Source organism: Chiloscyllium plagiosum, unplaced genomic scaffold (assembly GCF_037043375.1).
Source record: "Chiloscyllium plagiosum isolate Xiang-an unplaced genomic scaffold, Cpla_swu_hap1 HiC_scaffold_6, whole genome shotgun sequence".
Classification (NCBI taxonomy): Eukaryota; Metazoa; Chordata; class Chondrichthyes; order Orectolobiformes; family Hemiscylliidae; genus Chiloscyllium; species Chiloscyllium plagiosum.
This window is the reverse complement of record NW_028270144.1, coordinates 77,741,463-77,761,884: the sequence shown is the minus strand read 5'-3', so window position 1 is coordinate 77,761,884 and position 20,422 is coordinate 77,741,463. Positions and strand designations below refer to the sequence as shown.

General features: G+C 41.2%; 1 protein-coding gene across 4 annotated transcripts; it reads right to left on the bottom strand.

Annotated features, from left to right (window-relative positions):
- Positions 1 to 7,557: 7,557 nt before the first annotated feature.
- LOC122550684 (uncharacterized) lies at positions 7,558 to 19,686 on the bottom strand. 4 transcript variants are annotated; one of them, XM_043691787.2, is made up of 2 exons: positions 19,478 to 19,686; positions 7,558 to 11,084 (listed from the first exon to the last, which is right to left on the bottom strand). In XM_043691787.2, exon 2 carries the CDS (start codon positions 10,828 to 10,830, stop codon positions 8,710 to 8,712), a length of 2,121 nt encoding a protein of 706 aa, XP_043547722.2. In that variant the 5' UTR covers positions 10,831 to 11,084; positions 19,478 to 19,686; the 3' UTR covers positions 7,558 to 8,709. The 4 variants fall into 4 exon arrangements, with proteins under 4 accessions (XP_043547722.2, XP_087844267.1, XP_087844266.1 ...); XM_087988141.1 differs by lacking the exon at positions 19,478 to 19,686 and adding an exon at positions 19,264 to 19,407; XM_087988140.1 differs by lacking the exon at positions 19,478 to 19,686 and adding an exon at positions 19,235 to 19,389.
- Between the last annotated feature and the right edge of the window lie 736 nt (positions 19,687 to 20,422).

Below are 20,422 nucleotides of genomic sequence, written 5' to 3'. Positions count from 1 at the left end.
CAGGGCTGAAGGATTTGAGCTCTAGGGAGGTCGACAGTGCCCTCCACCGCATCTCCTCCACTTCCCGCTCCTCCGCCCTTGAGCCCCGCCCCTCCAACCGCCACCAGGACAGAACCCCACTGGTCCTCACCTACCACCCCACCAATCTCCATGTACAGCGCATCATCCGCCGTCACTTCCGCCACCTCCAAACAGACCCCAGCACCAAGGATATATTTCCCTCCCCTCCCCTATCAGCTTTCCGTAGAGACCACTCCCTCCGCGACTCCCTTGTCAGATCCACACCCCCCACCGACCCAACCTCCACTCCCGGCACCTTCCCTTGCAACCGCAGGAGGTGCAACACTTGCGCCCACACCTCCCCCCTCACTTCTCTCCAAGGCCCCAAAGGAAACTTCCATATCCGCCACAGATTCACCTGCACCTCCACCCACATCATCTACTGCATCCGCTGCAGCCGGTGTGGCCTCCTCTATATTGGGGAGACAGGCCGCCTACTTGCGGAGCGATTCAGAGAGCACCTCTGGGCCACCCGGACGAACCAACCCAACCACCCTGTAGCACAGCATTTCAACTCCCCCTCCCACTCCACCGAGGATATGCAGGTCATTGGACTCATCCACCGCCAAACCACAACAACGCGACGGTCGGAGGAGGAGCGTCTTATCTTCCGATTGGGAACCCTCCAACCACAGGGGATGAACTTGGACTTCACCAGTTTCTTCATCCCCCCTCCCCCCACCTTGTCTCAGCCGAGGGGGGGGGCATAAATTTAAATGAACCTTCCAGCTCAGCAAGCAAACTTACATCCAGAACCACAACCTGAGCTACAAATCTCAAAACTTGCTGGAATTAATTAGTTAGATAGCTATTTTGGATTGATGCAGACATGATGGGCAGAAGGGTTTTTACTGTGCTGTAGACTGGGGTGTGTAGCATGTGTGAGTGTGAGATAGATACAGAGACAGAGAGACGTTTTATGTTCCAGAGTGACGCTAGTGTGAGTTCAATTCCCCTCACCTTTCAGGTTAAACCACTGCCAGTCATCTCTCTCTCTCTCTCTCTCTCTCTGAGAGCAGCCCTATGGCTGGTAAGACCGCAGCGACTTTACTCTACCGGATCTTGATGATGTTTTGAGAAAATTGTGAAAACTCCAGATCACCTGAATTTAAGACAGCAGAGTCTTCAGTGATGTTTGGGTAGTGGTCAAGGTAATATTTTGCAACAGTGTATTTTATTACTAATAGAAAATAGGCTGCAGGGGGATGTCGGATAAGGGTGCAAGTCTGAAAGTGTGAATACTGAGGAGTACCTTAAGCACCAATGATAATGTCACATGGACTTGTGGGCAGAACAACTAAAGACCTAACGTCCAGGTCCTCCTCAGTCTCTATTAAATAGTAAAAACCGCAACACCAGGTTATAATCCACCAGGTTTATTTGGAAGTACTAGCTTTCAGAGCACTGCTCCTTCATCGGTTAACTATTTACCCGATGAAGGAGCAGTGCTCTGAAAGCTAGTACTTCCAAATAAACCCATTGGACTATAACTGGGTGTGGAGAGATTTTTAACTTTGTCCACCCCAGTCCAACACTGGCACCACCACATCTGTTAAAATAAACATTATAAAAATGTAATCTAAGTAACTGCTAAAATGTAATCAACTACTTCTGGTTCAACACAGTAATTCTCTAGTTAGACCAAGAAGTGATTCTCCTCTACCATAACAAAGACCATGCAGTTTTCTATACTTGAAAGAGGATGGTGGCAGCAGCAACAACAAATGGGGAAGTTGGGATATAGAAATGTTGTCACTGGACTAGTAATTCACAAACCCAAGATAATGCTATGGGGTCATGAGTCTGAATATGACCACAGCATTGGTAAAATTTTAATTCAATTAATAAATCTAAAATTTAAAAAAGCTAGACTAATGATGATGACATTGAAATAATTGCCAATTGTCATAAAAACCCATCTGGTGCACAATTGTTCTTTAGGGAAGGAAAATCTGCCATCCTTAGTTGGTCTGGTCTAGATACAACTCCAGATGCATAGTAATGTGGTTGACTCTTAACTGCCTTCTGACATGTCTCAGCAAATCTCTCATTTGTATCTAAGCCATATAAAGTATGATTAAAGTAATGATAAATGTCCCAGACATCTAGCATTCTTGGTTATGTCCTGCCCCACCAGCAGGACAGACCCACCAGAGGTGACAGCACATTGATATACAGCTAGGAGGGAGTCCTCAACATCAATTCTGGACCAAATGTAGCCTCATGGTATCAGATCAAAAATGGGCAAGGTCATCTCACGCTACCACCTACAGTTTCTCCTCCCTCCCCACCCCAATCAGTTACTCCTTCACATTGAACACGACTTAGAAGATGTACTATGGTGGCAAGGGAATAGACTTTGGCTGGGGAATTTCAACATCTACATCTCTATGACTCTGTCACCAAGGGTGGCTTTGTCAGTCCACAACTGATCAAGGAGGCCAGGTACTATAAAACATAACTGCTAGACTTAAGAGTCTTGTGATGCAGTGGGAGTGTTCTACATCTGAGCAAAAATATTCAAGTCACACCTATTTCAGAGGTGCATCATAGCATCCCTGAACAGGTTGATTAGGGAAAACAAAAATGCTGGTAGACTGGGCAGGTAGTGAAGGAACCAGCAAGAGGGAAAAAACAAATTTCCCCTTGTCCTCACCAATCTGCTGCAGCAGACACATCTGTCCATGGCAACACCAATAGGAGTGATCACCACACAGTCCATGTTGAGGTGAAGTCCTGCCTTCACAATAAGGATACATTTTATCATTTTGTGTGGCACTATCACCATACTAAATGGAACAGATCAGATCTAGCAACACAAGAATTGGCATTCATGAGGCATGGTGGGCCATCGGCAGCAAAATTGCATTCAAACACAGTCTGTAACCTTACCATCCAGCATTTGAGCTACTGTTCCACTAGCATCAAGCCAGGGGAATTAAACCTAGTTCAAAGAAGAGTGCAAGAGGGCATGCCAAGTGCAGCATCCAGTATGCCCAGTGAGGTACCTGGTGAAGCTTAAGAAAAATAGCATCTTGTGAATGCACAGAAATTCACCAAAACAAAAGCTGGTTAAAGCTGTGCTAGCACTCTGGAATAGTTATCAGAAAAAACTCACTTTACTAACACTCCTAATTACTTTTTACTGATCACTGAATCTTACATTCACCCTGCAAAGATAATAACATTAACACTTCCACCTCTGACTACATGACAGAGAGAAAGTCATTAATGAAGCAACTGAAGATAATGTCCTAGGCCAAAACTATACCAATGAACTCTTACTGTGATAGCCTGGAACTGAGATAATTGACATCCAACAACCACAACCATCATTAGTTATGGCTCCAAACAGCAGAGAGTTTTTTCCTAATTTCCACTAACTCCAGTTTTCCAAGAGCTATTAGCTGTAGTATACAGACAAAAGCTACCTTGACGTCAAACGTAGTCACTCTCACCTCACTTTTGACATTCAGATTTTTTTTGTCCATGTTTTGACCAAGTGTGTCATGAAGTCAGGAGCTGAATGACCCTGATGGAAACCAAACTGAGCATGTATCAATTGAATAGCATTGTCAATGTTAACCATCCACATTTGGATGGAGTAGACCAACACAACAATAGATTTGTCTTGTTTGTGAACAGGACGTAACTGACAATTTTCCACAATTTCAGGTAGGTACCAGTGTTGTATCTACAGTAGAACAGAAGGTGAGGACCACAGATGCTGGAGATCAGTTGAAAAGTGTGGCACTGGAAAAACACAGCATGTCAGGCAGCATTAGAGGAGCAGAATTGATGTTTCGAACATAAGCCCTTAAATCAGGAACGTGAAGGGTGGGGGAGAGAAGGGGGATGAGAGATAAATAGGAAGGTGGGGGTGAGGTAGCTGGAAGGCAATTGGTAAATGCAGGTGAGGATGATAGTGATAGGTCGGAGGGGAGGGTGGAGTAGAAATGTGGGAAGGAAGCTGGAAAGGTAGGACAGTTTAATAGGGCGGTGCTGAGTAGGAGTATTGTGATCTGGAATAAGGTGTGAGGAGGGGAGATGAGGAAACTGATGAAGTGAACATTGGTGCCATGTGGTTGGAGGGCTGCAAAGTGGAAGATGAGGCATTCTTCCTCCAGGAATCAGGTGAGTTGGATTTAGTGGTGGAGGCAGCCCAGCACTTGTATGTTCCTGGTGGTGGAGTGTGGTTGGGGGTAGGAGGGGAAGGGGGGGGTTGAAGTGATCGGCCAAGCGTTAGGGGTTGTTTGGTGCACATTCCAGGGATATTCCCGGAAACATTTCACAAGCTTGCATTGTCTCCTCAATGTACAGGAGACCACTTCAAGAGCAATGGTGTCTAGATGTGCTGGAATATCTCTGCCGGTTGTGGGCTTTGGACAGAGGTGGGTGGGGGGGGTAGAAAAGAGGTATAGGTACACGTGTTACACTTCTCTTCAGCTGTCCTACCTGTCCATTTTTCTTCCCACCTATCCACTCCACCCCCCCAACCTATCACCTTCACCCCAACGTGCATTTACTTATCGCCTTCCCAGCTATCTCACCCCTACCTCCACCCACTGATTTATTTCTCAGCCCCCTTCCCCCCCACCGCACCCCCATTCAAGGTGAAGGGCTTATGTCCGAAATGCCGATTCTCCTACTCCTCGGATGCTGCCTGAACCTGCTATGCTTTTCCAGTGCCACTTTTCGATTTTATCCTGAAATAGCTTGGCTAGGGGCATACCTGATTCTGCAGCACAGTCCTTTGGTAGTATTGCCATAACCATAACCTTTGCAGTGTCTTCTGCCATTTATGTGTTGGGCTATCTGACAATTGAGGATGGGAATATGTTTGGAGGTCCCACCTCTTGCTGTCTATTTAAATTGTCAATCTCCATTCATTAGATGTGTGCAGAACTTAAATCTGATTTGTTGGTTATGGAATCACCATTTATTGCATACAGATCCCACTGTTTGACACATAAGTAACTGCGCTGTAGCTTCAACAGATTGACCCCTCAGCTTTACGTATGCCTGTTGCTTCTCCCACCTGTTGCATGACCCACCTGCACTCTTCAATGTTCTACGATTGATGTCCTGGCCTGATGGTAATGATATAGTGAAGGCAATGCCAGGCCATGTGGTTAAAGATAGTGTTTCAATAAAATTCTGCTGCTGACTGCGCACAGCTCAATTTGGTTCAAAGTCTATCCTATTCAGCATAATTCAACACAATGCAGAGTATCCTCACCATGAAGACAGGACCATGCAATGCTCCTTATTACTGATATGGTCATGGAAAGATGCATCTAAAACAGGTAGATTGATGTGGATGAGTGTGAAATAACATTTCATTCTTATCAGTTCCAACATCATCTGCAACCCCCACTAGCAGTTATGTTTGTAGAATTCCAAAATCTAATTTAACTTTAATCATAATGCTCAGAATCCAACTAAGTATGGGACTACTCTGAGTAAAAGCATTTTTATATAATTTCACCAAATTATTAAGTCATCATAACAAACACAACAGAAATTACACTTAATTGAACAGTGATGTCAGCAACCATACAATGGAATATTGACTCAACTGGCTGGATTGCTGTCCCTTCTTCTGTCTGTGTAAAAGGTAGGCCTATCCAACAATAACTCATGGCATGAAACCTGCCTGATCTAGACATTGCATGATTAGATTCTTAATTGGTTAGGGTGTGCATTGGCAATGCATGAACAATTTATGGCCAATTTTGGATGGATAAAGTAATTTCTGATTGTAATTCGGAAAGAAACCTGTTATATGACAGCACTTCCCATTTTTACTGATTGATTTTTTAAAGATGAAAATCACTATTGAGTCTGTCCCTTTTGAAACAGCTTGTCCCTCTAAGCTTATCAATCCCATAGATCATACAAACATGCCACTAGTAAATCAATTTGTGTATCTACTTCTGGGGATGGTAGGTGCACTGTATGCTCCAAGTTTCAAATTATACATCTAAAAAAACCAAAACACATACATTACTCATTACCTAGGTCCAAAATTGCATGTATGTCCATTGGTTTGTTACATTTTACAGACAAAACAATTTTAAAATACAAGTTGTCTTTGAGTAAAAGCTGTGTTCACTCCAAAAGTTTCAGTTTACATTAGCTGGAGCCATAAAACAATAAACCTTTCGATCTGTCAAAAGACAGACTCTTTACAGAATTCTTTAATCACAATTAAGTCAGTATTCTTAATTATAGAAAAATGACTCGATCCTAAATATCCTTTAGAATTCAACCAACTCAGTCATCAGTGGTGCTACTGAACCACTCTTTCATGGAATCAAAGTTGAGGACTCCCTGGGCAATTCCCTCCTAACAATAGACAGAAACTAGGAGAAAAAGTGAGCCATTCAAAACTTTGAGCCTTCACCAAGCATTCAAATAATCTTTGCTAATTCTCTATCTCAATGCCATATTCCTATTTTCTCACCATACATTTCCAGATTTTAAGGGCATCAAAACAGATCTCTCCTGTTCTTGAATATATTCAGTGGTTTGGCCTCCAAAGTTATATGTGGTAGAGAATTCCACCTTTTGAGTGAAGAAATTTTTTCCTCATCTAAGTCCAAAATGATCTATCCAGTAACAGGAGACTGTGTCCCCTGCTTCTGGACTTCCTAACCAGGGAAAATATCTTTCCTGCATCTAGTATGTCCAGCCCTGCTTCAATTTTACACCTCTGGTGAGTCTGTCCTGCCTGTGGGCCAGAATATATCCAGGGACGGTATCAGTGACATCTGGACCATTAACAAACCAGATGGGTTTTTTCATGGCAAATTCATAGTGGTTTCAGAGTCATCATTAGCTAGCTTTTAATTTCAGACATTTGTGTCCAAACATCATCTGCCATGGTGAGATTTGAACATAATTCCCAAGTATATTAAATGGGAATTTGGATAAATAGTTCAATGACATTACAACTATGCCCTTGCCTCAATTTGATTATGACATTCCCTTAAGCTAAGGGCTAGTAATTGCTGCAAACGATGCTGGCTCTCATCCTAGATGGTAAACTAGGTATTCATAATATTAGAAAATTGCCACGGCATCAGGCTAACCCTGCATTTATGTTAAAATCTTGCCAACTCACTGTAACAAGAACATCAGTTCCTCTCTGTCAACCAGATTAATTTGTTAGGTAAACCTCCAAGTCTTCCTTCAAGCTGATCCATATTCAGTAAAGGAAAGTATACTACATAAAACACCTTCATGCAAAACAGTTTATAGCATCAAAATCTGTTGTGATCCTGCACAGACTATATCTACTCAAGTCATCCTACCTCTATCAATACATAACCACCAGAAAAGTATCCAGCTTACCCTTTCCATTACGTACCTAGTTTCCAGTGCCTCTGTCCAACTTCCAGCAAAACCAGAAACCTGCCATGTAGGAATAGCCAGAGGACCAATCTCATCCTTATTACAAAAGTAAACACTATAAATTAAACAATGGTTACAAAACTGTTTTGATTTTTTTTAATTTGATGAACAGAAAACATCTATATTTTGCTGTTAAAGATTTGTTACATACATAAATGTACTGCAAAATAATTATTGTTGAAAAAGCAAGTCACTGCTAAAAAAGTATTGAAATTATCTCTGCGAGACGCAGCACCAGATTTTCTTAATAGTTTGTGACTAATACAGCTACAGAATACACAAAGATTTTACCTATAACTTTTTTAAAAAAACAAAGTAAATTTTTAAACTTTCAGTAAAAATACACTTAACCAGCAGAGGTCTTTAATACAAAATTAAAAGTCTGTACAATTAGCAAACACCTAGACTGTTACTGAAAACATAAAATCCCTTGGCAACCGCACTTGGGTCCTAGATGCTTATAAAGAACCTGCTAAACCTTTTGTGAATTGTTAAGCTTTTTCACTGAATTCCACACACACGCATGCCTGGAATTTGTTTCCACACATATCTTATAATATGTTAGGCAATAACCAGAATATGAAAATAGAGAATTAAGAAAATTATGTTCTAAAACAAAACATTATATTGGAAGCTTAGTTAACTCAAACAGGCTAATCAACTGCATACAGAACATCAACATATTGGAAAATCACTAATTTGCCAAGCAGCATAACCAGGCAATGAAATGTATTGCCAATTAAAATGAAAAAAAAACCTCTATTTATTACTACTCCAGAAATGAAAGAAGAAAACAAAGGTAGACAAAAATATGTAGGGTGCATTTGGCCTTTTCAGTCTAGTAATGAATGGAGAACTTTATAAACAATCCAACAATGAAGTGCATGCTCGTTCAGTAACCTAATTACGTGAAAGTCAATGTTAGTTGAAATTGAAGAATGAAATTTTATATTTGAAAAAAAAAATTACCTGCTTGCATTAACTAAAGAAAACATAATTCCACATTTTCAACTGATCCAGGACATTAAAAAGGAAACAAAAGCAGTCAGTGAAAAAAGAACATATTTCAAACATTTACAATTAATTTGCTTCATTGTCCTGTAATTCTGTAAAATTTCAAAGAAAGCAAGCATTTTAAATTAAAGAACTTTAATAGAGATTAGCTATATATAGGAAGATGAGGGATTTAGTGCTGGGAACTGGAGCATTTTCCCCTTTAAAATTCATATTATTCTACTCATCACCTTGATTAGATATGACATTGGCACCTTGAATCTGCTGACATGTATGTTTTTTTAACTCAGCTGGAAGCTGAAACCCATCTCCACAAAATGAGCAATGAATGGGGAAATTTTTTGTGTGAGCTATTCTGACATGGCCTATGTAATTGACAAACAGATATGTGCTATAAGAACAGTAATTACATTTGTAAAGCATTCGGTTATCAGTGACATTAGACTGATTAGTCTTTGAAATATTTTGCTTGTGAATTTTGAGGTGATCACGGAGATCAATTTGTTTCTCAAACTTGCTGCTGCAGGTCTCACAATTAAAGGTTTTGCCTTGAGTATTTGGTTTATGAATATTCAGATGATGCTGTAAATCTTCTTTGCTCTGATACTGAACATTACAGCTATCGCAGTTGAACGATTTTTGTTCTGCATGCTTTTTTTCTGTGTCATCGCTCAGGGTTGGTAAATCATCATGAGTGAGCTTACAGGTTAGTGGCTTTTGTACAGAATGGAGAAGTTTGTGCTTCTGGAATGTGTCCTGCTCTTCAAATGTCTTTCCACATTCAAAACAAGATAAAACATTATCTGTTGAAGAAGGTGCAGAATCTTGATGAGCCACCACACACTCTGCAGGTTCCAGAAGCTGCAACTTTGAAGTCTGACTTTTACTAGCATTCAGTTGTGAATGCATTTTTCCTGCATCTGATGATTGAATTTTCAGAGAGGAATTCTCATGCAACTGTGCTATTTCTTTATGTGAATTATTGGGCTGGACTGAAGGCAATTCTGAACTGATTAACTTTTTCTCTTGATCTGTATTCTGCTGTTTATTCGCTTCAATGTTTTCAGTACAATTATCTTTCTGCTGAGAGGTACATTGTTTCTCATGATTCTTAAAAGCTCTGGCATAATCAGATTCAAAGTCACATTTAGAACATTTGTAATAAGCTTCGCCAGTGTGAACAGACATGTGCCTTTTAAGCTCCTTGTCCATAACAAAACATCTTCCACATTCAGTACATCGATAAGGATAAGGTTTGTCATGTACCCTTACAACATGATATAGAGCACTACTTTTACTTTTACAATGGAATCTACAGAAACTACAGTAAAACGTTCCTCTAACATATTTAACATGTTCTTGCAAACTTTTTGCATAATCCTTTTCTTCAGAAGGCCCTTCAAGATCATTTGAAAGGGGCACCACTTTGGGATTATTTGAAACTGTCTGCTCTACAGAACCTTTTTGAATTGTCCTTTTTCTAGGACCTTTCAAAACTGCTCGTTTTTTAGTGCGTGAAACCACAACTTCTTTGGGATTATTTGAAGCTGATGATTTACGAGTGGATTCCTGCTGTATTGGGTAATGGCCACTGGAATCACTGTACTCAAACAGTGCAGCATTGTCATCCTTCTTTTTCTTCTGACAGTTATGGATATTTAACTCATCCGCAGTATTGAACTTAGTGCCACATTTTTCACAGTTGAAATCAACATTTTTGGGTTCTTCTACTTTACGCTTTGGTCTTCCGGGTCTCCTCTTAACAGGCTGTACTTCAACTGTGCTTGAACTGGTTTCTGCAGGTTTTATTGGGGGTGGCTGTACTTCAGTTGTGTTTGAAGCTATTTCAGTACGTTTTCTACGCCCCCTTCGCTTTTTTACAGGTTTTTCTTCCTTAATTACTTTGGACTCTTTTAACTTTCTTTTTGTAGCTCGCACTGATTTACCAACTTCACTGACAACTCCTTCATGACGTTCTTTTGTTTGGAAGGTTTTTTCAATCTTGTTCAGCTTTGGATGCTGTGTGGTGACATGATCATAAACCTTACTGTACACCTTGTTTGTGAAGAAACATAAATGACAGTGGAATAATTTGGCACTTTTCTGATAAAGCACAGTATTTGTTCGATCAGAGAATTCAGGATGAATGGACCCAAGATGTTTTTCCAAAGTTTCATGATCGGTATACTTGAAATCACAGTGCACACAAGTTAAACATTCAGAAGTACTATTTGGTTGGTCTTTTGTTTCCAATTTTTCTTCAGTACTAAGTTTAGTAGCAGAATCTTCTTTCTGATTTGCAAATTCTTTTTTCTGTATCACTGTTATTTGTACAGCCATGATGCTTTTACCTCTGAAGTGGTTTGCTACAGTGACAGTGCCTAGAAATCTTCCTTGGGAAGCTCTTACTGACTGTACTTTCTGTTCCTTAAATTGTGCAAACTCCTTAATTAGATCATAGGTTTAAGTCCTCATATGGAATGGTTTTGGATTTATTCAAAGCTTCTTTCAGCTCACAAACAAGCAACACACTTTATAAGGTATTATGGAAATGGACCGTTCTATTCCAATTTTCACAGTAGAGCTGTGCTCACCTACAAGGCAGAAGCAGAAGAAATTAATTACAGCAAGACACTGTATTGAACGACTGTCATCTGCCCACATTCAATAGCTCTACATTTTAAAAAGAAATTCATCCAAACTAGAAAATATAAAACCACAAGTTTCAGAACATTATAATCATTTGTTTATAAGAATATGCAATATGACTCATTACTTCCTAACAGTTACCTATGTATGACATCGAAGTAAATTAATGTTAGAAATCATTGAAGTTAGCAGGATGGGGAAGGGGTTTAATTATTAAGAGGGACCAAGTTTAATCATTTTGTGGCAAACTGGAACTGATGTCAAGAACCAAATAAAAGACAATGTACTATATCTGAAACCAATCTTCTTTCCAAATTTTAATGGATCTCATAGTATTTTCCTATATTTCATAATACCAATTCTATAATTAAAGGCAGTAGCAAGGTTCGATGGGGTTAGGTGGCTCAGGTCATTCTAAATATTAGTTCTTCTCATGATAGCAACTGTTTTGTTTACCTCCAAACGTTTCTCCCCCACCCTCCAAATATAACCCTTTTACCCCATAATTTTCTACTGTGCTTGGGTTCATTTCATATTACTACCAATACTTTATTTCCCATTATTAATTGCCCAGTCTCAACCAATGGGTTCAAATTTATATCTATTTTCTTTTCATAAAACGATAAAACCATAGTGAAATTCTACATTTCCTGCTAGTTTACTGATTCTAATTTCTCCCTTTTTTAATGGGATTTTTTGCTGGTTTATAAATTTTTTCAATCTTCTTGCCTACCATTAATCTTTGCAAGAGAGCATACCACTTCTTTAAATTTTAATCTTTTGATACCAGCCTTACCTTTCTTAATTAAGCCATAAAAGATTATCTTACTGTTCTCATTTCTGAATGGCATACAGCTTTGATGAGAGTTATGAAATGCCTGAAACATATGCTGCAGTTTCGCTGCCACCTTAACTTTTAACAACCTACTTTCCCAGTTCACTGTAGCCAACTCTGTTTTCACACCTTGGTAACTGCATTTATTTCAGTTTAATTCTCTTGATTGAGAAATTTCTGAAATTGAAACAGGATGTGAAATTCTATCATGCCATGATCCCACTGCTTGAAGGATCCTTTGCTATGAGATCATTAATTCATTCCAACTCATTATGCATTATCAAGTGCAAAATAGCCTGCTCTCTGGCTGGGTCCAAAGCATATTGTTCTGTGACACCGCCCTGAATATATTAATGATCGTCAAGGTTACCTTTCACTATCTGATTTATCAATCTATATGAAGATTGAAATCATTCAAGATTATTTAGAAGTAATAACAGATAACGTATGCTGGCATCAGGCATGCTCATTGATTGGCTAAGGCTGGTGTAATGCCCATACATCTTGAAGATTTGCAGATTGTATCAAATAGAAATGTATCCAAAAGCCCATTGGCATTTTGCACTAAGCACAATGCTGACTATAACCATCCAGTACACACTAGGGAAGCTTACAACATATGACATCAGTTATAATTCTGCAACTGGATGGAGTTATCATTATGGTGGAAAGGCCAGGAAAGTTTATAAATTGTGCTGATGATTTAAATTTAACTGTATTCTGAGTAGGGTGGATCAAAAAAGTTATTCAGGTCAGGGATGAATGGGATGGAGAATAACAGGCAAGTTGCAGGCAGAGATTTTGTTCAAGTTACAGTTTATGAAAGATGAAATACTGAAGATAATTAAGAGAACGAACATCTGGAGGCATCATTGGATGATAAAGTTGGCAACTTTGATGGGACTCTGTGCACAATCAGCGAACCTGCCTGCACCTGACTCCAGATTAAATTGTTTACTGGTTTAAAACCTCCTTCATGCCACTTTTTTTGCTGTTCCCCTTAAAATAATATCCTTAGGTGGCCGATCCTTCCACCAATGAGAAATATTTCTCCCTAACTACTGGTCAGATTACTCATGATTTTGAACATCAATATCTAATCCAGTCTCTTAGAGTCCGAAAGTCAGAGAGATGTACAGCACGGAAACAGACCCTTCAGTCCAACTCGTCCATGCCAACCAGATATCCTAACCTAATCTAGTTCCATTTGACAGCAGTTGGCTCATATCCCTCTCAACCGTTCCTATACATATACCCATCCAGTTGGCTTTTAAAATACTGTAATTTTACCAGCATCCACCACTTCCGCTGGCAGCTCATTCCATATATGCACCACCCTCTTGGTCTCTTTTAAATCTTTCCCCCACCCTCAACCTAAACCTACACCCTCTAGTTCTGGACTCCCCACTCCAGTGATAGGACCTTGTATATTTATCCTATCCATGCCCCTCATTTTATAAACCTCTATAAGCTCACCTTTCAGCCTCCGATGTTCCAGTGAAAACAGCCCCAGCCTACTCAGCCTCTCCTTATAGCTCAAATCCTCCAACCCTGACAACATCCTTCCAATAGGAAGGAGACCAAAATTACATGTAGAAGTGGCTGTACAGGACATTAGGCCACAACATGACATCACTCCTATACTCATCGCTCTAACCAATAAAGGAAAGCAAACCAAACATCATCTTCACTATCCTATCTACCTGCAACCCTACTTTCAAGGAACTATGAAACTGCACTCCTTACCATTGAGTGTATAAGTCAAGCTCTGATTTGCTTTGCCAAAATGCAGCATCTTACATTTATCAAAATTAAACTCCATCTGCCACTCCTCAACCCATTGGCCCATCTGATCAAGACTCGTTGTATTCTGAGGTAACCTTCTTTGCTCTCAACTATACTACAATTTTGGTGTCATCTGCAAACATTCTAACTATACATCCTCAGTTCACATCCAAATCATTTATATAAATGACGAAACACAGGGATCCTCGTGGCACACCACTGGTCATAGGCCTCCAGTCTGCAAAACAACCCTCCCCCACCACCCTCTCTTCTACTTTAGAGCCAGTTCTGTATCTAAATGGCTAGTTCTCCGTGTATTCCATGAGATCTAACCTTGCTAAACAATCTACCATGAAGAACTTGGTCGAAAGTCTTACTGAAGTCCATATAGATAACGTCCACCGCTCTGCCCTCATCAATCCTCTTTGTTACTTCTTCAAAAACACTAGTGAGACATAATTTCCCATGCACAAAGCCATGCTGACTATCCCTAATCAATCCCTGCCTTTTCAAATACATATAAATCCTGTCCCTCAGGATTCCCTCCAAAAACATGCCCACCACTGATGTCAGACTCACCGGTTTATAGTTCCCAGGCTTTTCCTTACCACCTTTCTTAAATAGTAGCACCACATTAGCCAACCTCCAGTCTTCCAGCATCTCAGCTGTGATGATCGATGATACAAATATCTCAGGAAGGGGCTCAGCAATCACTTCCCTCGCTTCCCACAGAGTTCTAGGGTACACCTGATCAGGTCCTAGGGACTTATCCACCTTTATGCATCCAGCACCTCTTCCTCCATAATATGGACATTCTTCTCAAGCTTCTACTCTTAACCTATTCATGTAACTTAAGCCACATCTGTTATGGACCAGACTAACCCCCTTCAAACATGCCTAGACCCTATTTTTTTCTTATCTAAAGGCAAGTATAAAGTTTTGTGTTCCAGATATAACTCAATTATTTCTCGGCTTTAAACAAAACACACTTTATTCTTACCTCATAGTTAAAATACAAACAAGAGAAAGAAGAATTGGAATGACAACTCTATTGGAAAAGTTAGCAGAATAATAGATTACTTAACTACTAAACAGTAGTAGTAACATCCTAGTGATGGGAGATAAGGAAATAGCAGGAGAACTTAACAAGTACTTTGCGTCAGTTTTCACAGTGGAAGACATGAGTAATATCCCAAAAATTAAAGGGTGTCACGGGGCTGAGTTGAGTATGGTTGCCATTACGAAAGAGATAGTGCTAGAAAAGTTAAAAAGTCTTAAAATTGATAAATCTCCTGGCCCCGATAGGATACACCCTAGAGTTCTGCGAGAGGTGGCTGAGGAAATAGCAGAGGCATTGGTTGAGATCTTTCAAGAGTCACTGGAGTCAGGAAAGGTCCCGGATGATTGGAAGATGGCTGTTGTAACCCCCTTGTTCAAGAAAGGATCAAGGCAAAAGATGGAAAATTATAGGCCAATCAGCTTAACCTCGGTTGTTGGTAAAATTCTAGAATCCATCATTAAGGATGAGGTTTCTAAATTCTTGGAAGAGCAGAGTCTGATTAGAACAAGTCAACATGGATTTAGTAAAGAGAGGTCATGCCTGACAAACCTGTTGGAATTTTTTGAAGAGGTAACAAGTAGGTTAGACCAGGGAAACCCAATGGATGTGGTCTATCTAGCCTTTCAAAAGGCCACACGGGAGGCTGCTGAGCAAGGTGAGGGCCCATGGTGTTCGAGGTGAGCTGCTGGGATGGATTGAGGATTGGCTGTCTAACAGAAGGCAGAGAGTTGGGATAAAAGGTTCTTTTTCAGAATGACAGCCGGTGACGAGCGGTGTCCCGCAGGGTTCGATGCTGGGGCCACAGCTGTTCGCATTATATATTAATGATTTGGATGAGGGAACCGGGGGCATTCTAGCGAAGTTTGCCGATGATACGAAGTTAGGTGGAGAGGCAGGTAGTACTGAGGAAGTGGGGAGGCTACAGAAGGATCTAGACAGGTTGGGAGAGTGGTCCAGGAAATGGCTGATGGAATTTAACGCGAGCAAGTGCGAGGTCTTGCACCTTGGCAAAAAGAATAAAAGCATAGACTACTTTCTAAATGGTGAGAAAATTAATAAAGCCAAAGCACAAAGGGATCTGGGAGTGCTAGTTGAGGATTCTCTAAAGGTAAACATGCAGGTTGAGTCCGTGATTAAGAAAGTGAATGCAATGTTGTCTCTTATCTCAAGAGGGTTGGAATATAAAAGCAGAGATGTACTACTAAGACTTTATAAAGCTCTGGTTAGGCCCCATTTGGAGTACTGAGTCTAGTTTTGGTCCCCACACCTCAGGAAGGACATAGTGGCACTGGAACGTGTCCAGCGGAGATTCACACAGATGATCCCTGGAATGACAGGTCTAACATATGAGGAACGGCTGAGGATACTGGGATTGTATTCGTTGGAGTTTAGAAGATTAAGGGGAGACTTAATAGAGACGTACAAAATAATACATGGCTTGGAAAAGGTGGATGCTAGGAAATTGTTTCCGTTAGACGAGGAGACTAGGACCCGTGGACACAGCCTTAGAATTAGAGGGGGTCATTTCAGAACAGAAATGCGGAGACATTTCTTCAGCCAGAGAGTGGTGGGCCTGTGGAATTCATTGCCACGGAGTGCAGTGGAAGCCGGGACGCTAAACATCTTCAAGGCTGAGATTGATAGATTCTTGTTGTCTAGAGGAATTAAGGGCTACGGGGAGAACGCTGGTAAGTGGAGCTGAAATGCGCATCAGCCATGATTGAATGGCGGAGTGGACTCGATGGGCCGAATGGCCTTACTTCCACTCCTATGTCTTATGGACCCACAAACACCCTCTTGGCAAAGGCAAATTCAGTACAACATTGTCTCACATTCAATTCTGACAACAGAGAACAGGTTTTAGGTGCAGCAGAGAGAGAGAGAGAGAGAGAGAGAGAGAGAGAGAGAGAGAGAGAGAGAGAGAGAGAGAGAGAGAGAGAGAGAGAGAGAGAGAGAGAGAGAGAGAGGTAGCAGCTTTCACAACTAGTTTCTAAAATCCAGCAACTACTGAAAACTAAACTAAAACTCTGGTTCTGTGGCAACCTAACTCCACTCATTCATGTTGCTTTTATTGGTCCAACTTACAAAATAAACCACAAGGCCTCACAAGCTGTTTACGTTATCAGCTTGGAGCAGACCACTCCATTCCTTTGTCTCAATTGCCCTTATATAAAAAAAGGACAAAATACACCTCTTAATTGTACCATACAGTTCACATAACCATTTACGTAAATCCTTCTTTAAAACTTATGCAGCTTAATGTCATCAGTAATACTATAAAAGTGCAAGTTCTTTCTCTCTCACTGAATGCATTAAATTGAATATGAATTTAACTTAATAGTGAATTTTAGTACAAGGTGATTGGCAAGGCAATTCATTGGGAGAGCCTCTGCAGACACAATGATCCGAATGGCCTCCTTCTGTATAAAAACTATTCTACGACTCAATTGACTTTTCTGCTAGCTTAAATTGGAAAACAAAAATCAAAAACTGATCTTACAAGATAGCTGTTGGCACACAGAATACTAGAGAAACAAAAATATGTTCCAGTAATTTTAGCAGTGCTCTCATTACCCATTTCTTTGTCACTTCAGCAAGGCATTTGACAAGGTTCCATGTGATAGCCTTGTGATTAGCAAGGTTAGGTTGCATGGAATTCAGGGAGAGTTAGCCATTCGGATACAAAATTGTCTTGAAGATAGGAGACAGAGTGGTAGTGCAGGGTTGTTTTTCAGACATGTGACCAGTGGTGTGAGCAAGGATCTGTGCTGGATCCACTTTTGTTTGACATTTATATAAATAATTTGGGTGCGAATATAGGAGGAATGGTTAGTAAATTTACAGATGACACCAAAATTGGTGGGGTAGTAGACAGTGAAGAAGGTTATCTCAGAGTACTACAGGACCTTGATTAGATGAACCAATGGGCCGAGGAGTGGCAGATGGAGTTTACTGTAGATAAATGAGAGTTGTTGCATTTCGGTAAGACAAATCAGGGCAGGACTTATACACTTAATGGTATGGTCCAAGTGAGCGTTGCTGAGCAAGGAGACCTTGGAGTACAGGTTCATAGTTCCTTGAAAGTGGAATCGCAGGTAGACAGGGTAATGAAGGCAGCAAGTGGTATGATTGCCTTTATTAGTCAGTGCATTGAGTATAGGAGTTCAGATATGAAGTTGTAGCTGTACAGGACATTGGTCAGGCCACATTTGGAATACTGGATTCAGTTCTGGTTTCCCTGCTAATAGGAGAGGTGTTGTTAAACTTGAAATGGTACAGAAAAGATTTACAAGGTTGCTGCTGGGATTGAAAGGTTTGAGCTATTGGGAGAGGCTGAATAGGTTGGAGCTATTTTCCCTGGAGTGTTGGAGGCTGAGGGGGGCATGCATAGGGTGAACAACCAAGGTCTTTTCCACAGGATAGGGGAGTCCAAAACTAGAGGGCATACGTTTAAGGTGAGTAGGGCAAGATTTAAAAGAGACTTAAGGAGTCACTTTTTCATTCAGAGGGTGGTGTGTATATGGAATGAGCTGCCAGAGATGGATGCTGGTACAACATTTAAAAGGCATCTGGTTGGGTTGATGAAAAGGAAGGACTGAGTGGGGTTATGGGCCAAATGCTGGCAAATGGAACTAGACTAGACTAATTTAGGATATCTGGTCAGCATGGACAAGTTGGACCAAAGGCTCTATTTCTCTGCTATCCAACTTTACATCAACAATTGCCAGTACTCTGAAGTTATCCTCAGGATTTTCCTCTTTCTAAATACACTGTTCCACCAACCCAAGTTTTAAAAATAGAAATAAAACATCAGTGCACGATCTCCTAAGCTCACTTTTTCTTCCATCATATATTGGAGAATTCAGCTCCTTCAGTTTTCCATCTTAGTATATAAGGTTTTAAAATTTCACCCACGTCTTCTACTCGCACAAAAAAAGCAGTCTGCTCAGTCAAGGTTTTGAATGGCAATGAATTGGCTCAAACAGAGGCCATATATTAATGAAAATGCTCAGACAAATTGTTCCTTGTATCAAGCAATCTCACGCTTCCAGTGGGAATATATTCCTTCCCTCCAGATCCCATGATATCACTGAGACTGGGGCAACCATTTTGTGCGGATTTCAGGTAGTGCTGACCTGACGGTATTTAGACACGAACTTGGCGTCACAACGCCTGCACTTCGCTCCTCTTGTCACCCCCACAGTTGAGCCTTTACCGTGATCCTGTCTGTACAAGCCCAGTAGGTTGGGCAATTTAACAACAACGCGGCTGACGACCGTTAGCTGCAGCCGCGCGCTTGAAGCAAACGGTCCGGTCACAAGGCGAGTGACGGCAGGCCGCCATGTTGTTGGTTAAGGGACTTTAACGAGCGAACACCATCCTGCCGCGCGCGAGCGCGCACACACACACGCAACTTAAACCTCTCGCTCCCCGCGTCACCGACCACTGGTCTGATCCGGTCCGATCCGATCCCAATTCCGGGGGGGCAGGTCCACTGACAATCGAGAAATCGAAGGAAAATCGATGGGCCCAGGCAAAGGGTAAGACACGGACGACGGAGCCTTGCTGGGCGAGCACCGCGATCGTTCGCTCCAGAACGTCCCCCCCTCTCCGCCACCGACCCCCTCTGTTCGCCCGTTCTCCGCCGCCACACTCACCGACTGATCCCGAAAAAAACAAACACCAAGCGATCCGCTGAGCGCCAAAACCTCAACGCTTCTCAGACAGCGTCGGGCGAACTTCCTTCTAGCTGCAAACAAAAAAAAACAATCAGTAGGGCAGGCCGAAATCTGATTAATAATGTAAATTCCCCAACCATCCAATGAGCCTCCTTCCACCAGCCGGCTGGTTGGCTGCTGGAAGAGAGGATCTCGATTCTATAAGCTCAATCTTGTCAGTCAGTCGACTAGTGGAGGGTATTTCATAGGATGGTTTTACATATTAATCAGATGTTAATATTTGGCCAGCCCTGCTGGTTGTTCTATTGTGTAGGTAGAACCAATATGGTTTACGGTATATTTTCAGGAGAGGGTGTCAGACGGCTAGGTTTAAAACCTATCTTTCTTCCCAGATCCGACTTTTGAAGCTGCTAATTGTTTGCCTGGTGAAGGTTAACAGTTTGTTTTTATGACACCACCACTTTGGACGAGGTGTGTACACGGGATGCTTCACATTCAGCCAATTATATACACCACCGCGCACAAAAAGGTTGATAGAACTGGCTGCAGTGAGGTGGAATGGAGGGTTCGTGCAGTTATCAGACACTCTCGTGTTTCAAATATATGCAGATATAGTTTTGTACAAGTACAAGCTGAACTACTTTCGTGTGTATGGATATACATGAAATAACTGCACAGAGGCCAATACACTGTCACTAAGTCTTCCTTTATTTACAATACATTGACCCTAACCAGCCAGGTCCAAGCCAGTCCTTACACTGAGGAGAGTCTGCATATCTTGTTTATTTTTTTTCCTTTTTTTGGGACTGAAGTGCAACCAAAAGCAGAGGAACATATCTTGTTTATATCTGTCAGCCGGGGCTTCCCAATTAGCCCAGCTTAACAACTCCAATCAAGGGTCTCATAGTCAATTAGATCCACCTG